The sequence below is a fragment of the Battus philenor genome, unplaced genomic scaffold (genome assembly GCF_028537555.1).
Source record: "Battus philenor isolate CCGP_79_NKW_IND1 unplaced genomic scaffold, ilBatPhil1.0.hap1 SCAF_29, whole genome shotgun sequence".
Lineage (NCBI taxonomy): Eukaryota > Metazoa > Arthropoda > Insecta > Lepidoptera > Papilionidae > Battus > Battus philenor.
In genome coordinates, this window is record NW_027181692.1 from 3338999 (window position 1) to 3344998 (window position 6000).

At 41.1% G+C, this 6000-nt stretch overlaps 1 protein-coding gene across 1 annotated transcript; it reads left to right on the plus strand.

Annotated features, from left to right (window-relative positions):
- Positions 1-3900: 3900 nt before the first annotated feature.
- On the plus strand, positions 3901-4599 carry LOC137926452 (uncharacterized). The gene has a single exon (XM_068770051.1). It carries the CDS (start codon positions 3901-3903, stop codon positions 4597-4599), a length of 699 nt encoding a protein of 232 aa, XP_068626152.1.
- Positions 4600-6000: the final 1401 nt, after the last annotated feature.

Consider the following 6000-nt stretch of genomic DNA (forward strand, 5'->3'; position numbering starts at 1 on the left):
TTTTGGTTCCATATTGTCTTGTTTTAACTCGTGCTCGGGTCGCAGGAATTAAAATAGGACACTCAAAATGTCGTAGAATTTTAAATTTGTAAAGAAAAACATCCCTTAATATTATTATTTTTTTAATAATAAAATTACTTATACCCACAGTCAGGTAGATACTTTTTTTAAAGTTATCTTAGTTTATATGTTTTGAATTATGAGCTGAATTTATATAAACTTTTATTAAACTGATGGCTAAAGAATTAGAATTACTGAATATAATCAATATTTGTTACCTTTATCACCAAATTCTACCTACACGCAGGTAGATACTAAACATTCTTTCTTTTAATTTTGATTCTTTTTTTTAATGTTGTCTCGGTTAAAATGTTATAAAAGGTTGTCAAACATCTCCCTTCCGCCTTTTTGTCTTTTGAATTTCGCGGCTATGTACAAAGCGCTACAGAGCTCGTATCTGGCAATACTATACATAATTTGAAAGGTCTTAACATAACCTACAAAACGACGCTATGCATGATTAGTTTGGATATTGCGTTCAACAGCTATAGACGTGTAAACATGGAGTTCACTAACGCCAAAATTCGCGCTATTTTAAAGTTTTCTTTCGTTAAAGGCAAATCCGCTAGAGAAACGTTCCGTGAAATTAATGGGGATGGTACTCTATCACTTCGAACCGCGGAGGAATGGTTTCGACGATTCAGAGCCGGCGAAAACGTCACCATGGATAAGCCAGCCGGCGGAAGACCTGTGACGACAAATACCGATCAAATCATGGACTACATCGAGTTAGACCGGCATGTGGCATCTCGTGACATCGCCCAGGAGATGGGAGTTAGTCACCAAACCATTTTAAACCATCTGCAGAAGGCTGGATACAAAAAAAAAGCTTGATGTTTGGGTGCCGCATGATTTGACGCAAAAAAACATTCTGGACCGAATCAACGCCTGCGATATGCTGCTGAAACGGAACGAACTCGACCCATTCTTGAAGCGGATGGTGACTGGCGACGAAAAATGGATCACATACGACAATATCAAGCGAAAACGGTCGTGGTCGAAGGCCGGTGAATCGTCCCAAACAGTGGCCAAGCCGGGATTGACGGCCAGGAAGGAATCTAAATGGAATCGAATCGAATCTAGATGGAAACAGATTATCGAACAAAACGGCGCATATTTGAACTAAATCCGATCACTGTAACACTTTTTATAAAGCATTGAATAAAGAGGAAAAAAGCGGAAGGGAGATATTTGACAACCTGTTATCTTTGACGAATTATCTTTTTGCAGATAGTAAAAATACTTTTGAGGTAAGTAAATTTTTACTAAAAATGTAATTATTTTTTTTAATTGCCTTCTTAGTTAGAAGAAAGTCATGCTGTATAATATTTTCATAGACTCCTCAGCAAAAGCTTATAATAGCTAGATGTGCACTAAGCGGTCGGAACGCGCCTTTAAAACCTACGATGAACTGAAAGCGGCGCTAACGAAGGAATTTACAGACAGCGTGATCGTCAAGGAAATGCACGAGTTAATGTGTGCTTGCAAAAAACTCACAACGAATCCTTATACAAGTACCTGCTAATAATGAAAGAGGCAAAGGAGCTAAGTTTCCGGACTACTTAGCAATTCAATATATTGTAGATGGCACTGTGGATCAGAAATCCAATAAATCAGTGTTGTAGTGTGATTACGTACTCCGTGTTAAAAGAAAAGCTAGTGATTTACGAGAAAATTAAGAGTAAAACGAGCGAGTCAGCGATCAGGCAGAAAGAAACTGTAAGAAAACGAGCAGTTCATTATTAAGCGGAATCAGCAATGCGGGCCGGCCGTACGGGCGCAAAAGCAGTGCTATAGCTGTGGAGTGATAAATCATGTGTCAAGTGAATACAGGAATGGAATAAAGTGTTTTGGGTGTAATAAGTTTTTTGGTCACATTCGTCAAAACTGTACGGTGATTCTAATGGAAGGCGCAGACGGCAGAATTACTTGGAAGATGGTGGATGGCAGGCGCATACAAAGTGGCGGCGGTGGCGTTGGAGATCACCCCCTCCCCCCGCCGTCTGGCAGGGAGGTGCAAAGTAGATCGACCATACCCTCACCACTCCACTCAACAATGGCGCAAACTTGGCGTCATTACTCAGGTCTTCCCATCGGTGAGGATCCTGTTATCACCTTCGGCCGTAAGATGGCCCAGAAGTACTCGGAGGAGTACAAGGCAGATGCCAAGGATCGTCCCACCCGCTTCCTGAGTGACTCTCTACAGCATGGATGCACAGACCGCGGCCCGCATGCGGCCCGCCGGTCGAATACTCGTGGCCCGCCGACAGCAAAAATAACACTCTCGTACATTCATTTTGTGCATTTTGGTTTATATTTAATCAATTAAATTCTGGCAACACAAAAAGCTTTCGATCCATTGCCACCAGCCCCACGATTCGAATTACCGAACACTGTGGCAATCAATTTGCCTCCTCACGACTATGTGGCAAAGTATTTAACGAGCGACATTTACGAACAAATTGCATTTCATAGTAACCAAACGTACCTTAGTAAGACGGGCACTAATTTGAACACATCTGATAAAGAAATCAGAACATTCTTTGGTGTAACTATCATGATGTCATACCTTCGATTTCCTAGGATCAGGATGTATTGGGATCAGAAGTCCAGAAGACCAGAATTCCAGCAATTGCAGACAGAATAACTAGAGATCGGTACTTCAAACTGAGGGCCTCATTGAAACTTCTAAATGATTCCGAAGTTCCGGAGCTGGCCGCTGCATGGATAGAATATAAATTGGAACAAGAAAACCTTGAAACACAAAAACGTAACATTCTAGACTATTTGGGATTCAGAGAAAAAATTGTCGACTATTTACTGAACTTTGACACTGAAAATGATGAAGATGGTCCTGTTGACGATGATGTTACCATTGAAAAACAAAGTAAGCGTGCTAAAACAAGTCATCCATCTGATTACATCAGAATGAGAAATGTAGATCACATTCCTGTCATATTAGAGACATCAAACCGCTGCAGGATGCCAAAATGTAAGTCTAACAAAGCGAGACATCAATGTCCTACTTGCAATGTGATATTATGCATGGTTTCGGGGAGAAACTGCTATAAAAACTACCACGAATGAAAGTAACGATTCTTTGTCCCAACCAATAACATTGTTTTTTATTTCAGTTGCTTACTGTAATTACTTTTTGAATAAAAGATTTCGGAAAATATATGGAGTTTTTTCAACTTTTTAAAGCATTGAGACCTGATGTCGCCGTATGGCGACATATTGGAAGAGCATTTTCCGCATAATTTTTATTTTCCTTGGGTCTTAACAAACCTAGAAATATATATATTGTCCATGGTTACCACTTTTTACAAAAAAATACGAACAAAAATATACTCGGGACTGAGGAGGTTAAACTAATAAATAGATAAATGTTATAAAATATGAAAAACATTGTAAACTTACCTTAATTCATTTCAACTATATTTACTTGTAATTGTTTATGTGTATTTAATAAATAAATATTCGAGGTTCAAACTGACAAAACGACTTTGAACGCAACATTTATTTTAGTGGTTTAGCTGCGACATTTGCTTGCCGGCCGGCTATGTAGGTCACGGCCCGCCCTCGCCCGCGCAGCCCCTGCTCACTCCGTGCGGCGGCTGCGCCGGCGCGGGATCCAGTCTCGGTACTATTTTGACGCGGAGCGCATGTCAGTTTGCCCCTCAACTTTCTCGCATAAATACGTTGTTTCGTTTGGTTTTAGTATAAGTTTTCCCATTCTGCTAAAATCTATCTCTGCTTGCCTCGCACCTTCTATTCTTCTAAAAAGCTTTGCTACGTATCTATCTGGCTTGCTTTAGTGGTGACCACCTTTGGAACAAAATGGCGAATGAGGAGAACGAGAACAAAGGATCGGGTGAACAGGTGCTGAATCGCGACGCGGTAAAGGTACAGCCGTTCTACGCGGCAAAGCCAAACCTGTGGTTTGCGACGTTGGAGAGCCAGTTTGTTTTAGCTAATATAACGTCCGATGCAACAAAGTATCATCATGCAGTCTCACAGCTGGAACCGCGGTATGCGGAAATCGTCGAAGATATTGTTGAGGGCCCGGCCGCGACGAATAAATACGAAACCCTGAAAAATGAACTCATCAAGCGGTTGTCTGCGTCTCGGGAGCGACAGGTACAGCAATTGCTTCACCATGAAGAGCTGGGTGACAGCAAGCCATCACAGTTCCTGCGTCGGTTAAAGAGCCTGGCCGGTTCTGGTGTACCGGATGATCTGCTCAGAACTCTCTGGGCCAGTCGTCTGCCTAGCAGTGTGCAGCTCATCATCGCGTCTCAGGCCAAAATGATGCTGGATGAAGTCGCCGAGCTCGCAGATCAGGTCCTAGATGCGGTGTCACCGACCTCTCAAGTAGCAGAAATTTCGGGTACGTCTTCTGGTGGATCTAGTGAGGATAGCCGCATTGACCCGACAAGTACATGCATTGACGGAGAAAGTCGACCGTATGTCGCGGTCAAAATCAAAAAATCGGAATTTCTCAAAACGTCGAGATCGTTCATCATCATCATCCACTAGGTCTCACTCAAACTATAGAAAGTTCCCAATCTGTTGGTACCATAGCAAGTTCGCGGACTCAGCAAATAAGTGTGTTCTCAGCAAATAATTTGTCGCCCTCGCTTCGCACTCGCCCACGCACACAAGGATAAGTAGTTGAAACGGCAACGTCGCATTTCTCAGATTGCTGATTGATCGAATCGACCAGCCAGTGTTGTCATCGTTGCTTTCACAAATGGATGTGCTTTTGTGAAAATAATGTTTCGTGAATAATATTGGTATTTTAGTGTAAATAACTTTTAGATTGAATTAACTTAACATAATTATTATGCCGCGTCCTATAAGTTCCGTTTGGGAACATTTTCTGGTGTTGTGTGAAACGCACGGTAAAAAACATGTGACTTGCAGTTATTGTTCTGTGCAATATAAACATGCAATGGCCTTTAAATTAAAACAACAGTTATTAAAATGTAATAAATGTCCGAAAGACGTGAAAAGTTTATACAAACAAAAAAAACTTCCAACCACCTTGCAGTCACCTTTAGAAGCAACTGTACGTCAACCTACGTTCACTTCAATTATGGCACCGTCATCGTCGAATAGAGTACCATCTTTTTCGGCCACAGCACCGTCATCGTCGACTGTTGAACCATCTTCGTCGGCCATGGAATTGTCATTGTCAGCCATAGAGCCATTAGGCAGGTCACCGCTGCCGTTATTTTCCACTATTAATTCTGATGCTGCGCATAACACGACATTTACGACGCCATCAGTAAGTCACAATGATATAAACACTGCACTAGCGAGGGCTATATATGCATCTGGACAGCCAATGTCTCTGCTCGAGTCAGAACACTGGAAGCGATTACTCTATTTATTTGATCCATCGTATACAGTTCCTTCGAGATACTTGTTGAACAATACTCTTCTTGACCAAGAACATAAAAGAGTAAAAGATGCAATTGATATCAAGTTGACCAAATCATTGACCCTTGCTCTCATTACTGATGGATGGACTAATATAATTGGCAAAGGCGTAATAAATTTTATAGTCACTACCCCGGAACCCATATTCTATCACGCAATCTACCCGGAGGTTCAGAGAGAAACCGGAGAATTAATTAGCAGCCAAATTATAAAAGTAATAAACGAAATTGGCCCTGCTAAATTTGTGGTGCTTGTTACCGACAATGCTGCAAATATGAAAGCTGCATGGAGAATAATCACAAGAGAATTTCCTCATATTTCATGCGTTGGATGTTTGAGCCATTCGCTCAATTTAATTTACAAGGCCGTTTTTAAAGACATTGTTTTTTTTTAAAGACACCCTGCATGATATCATTAAGGTAATAAAATTTATAAAACACACACATGTAGCCTTAGCACAGTTCGAAAAATATCAGGCCGAAAAATTTGGTGCTT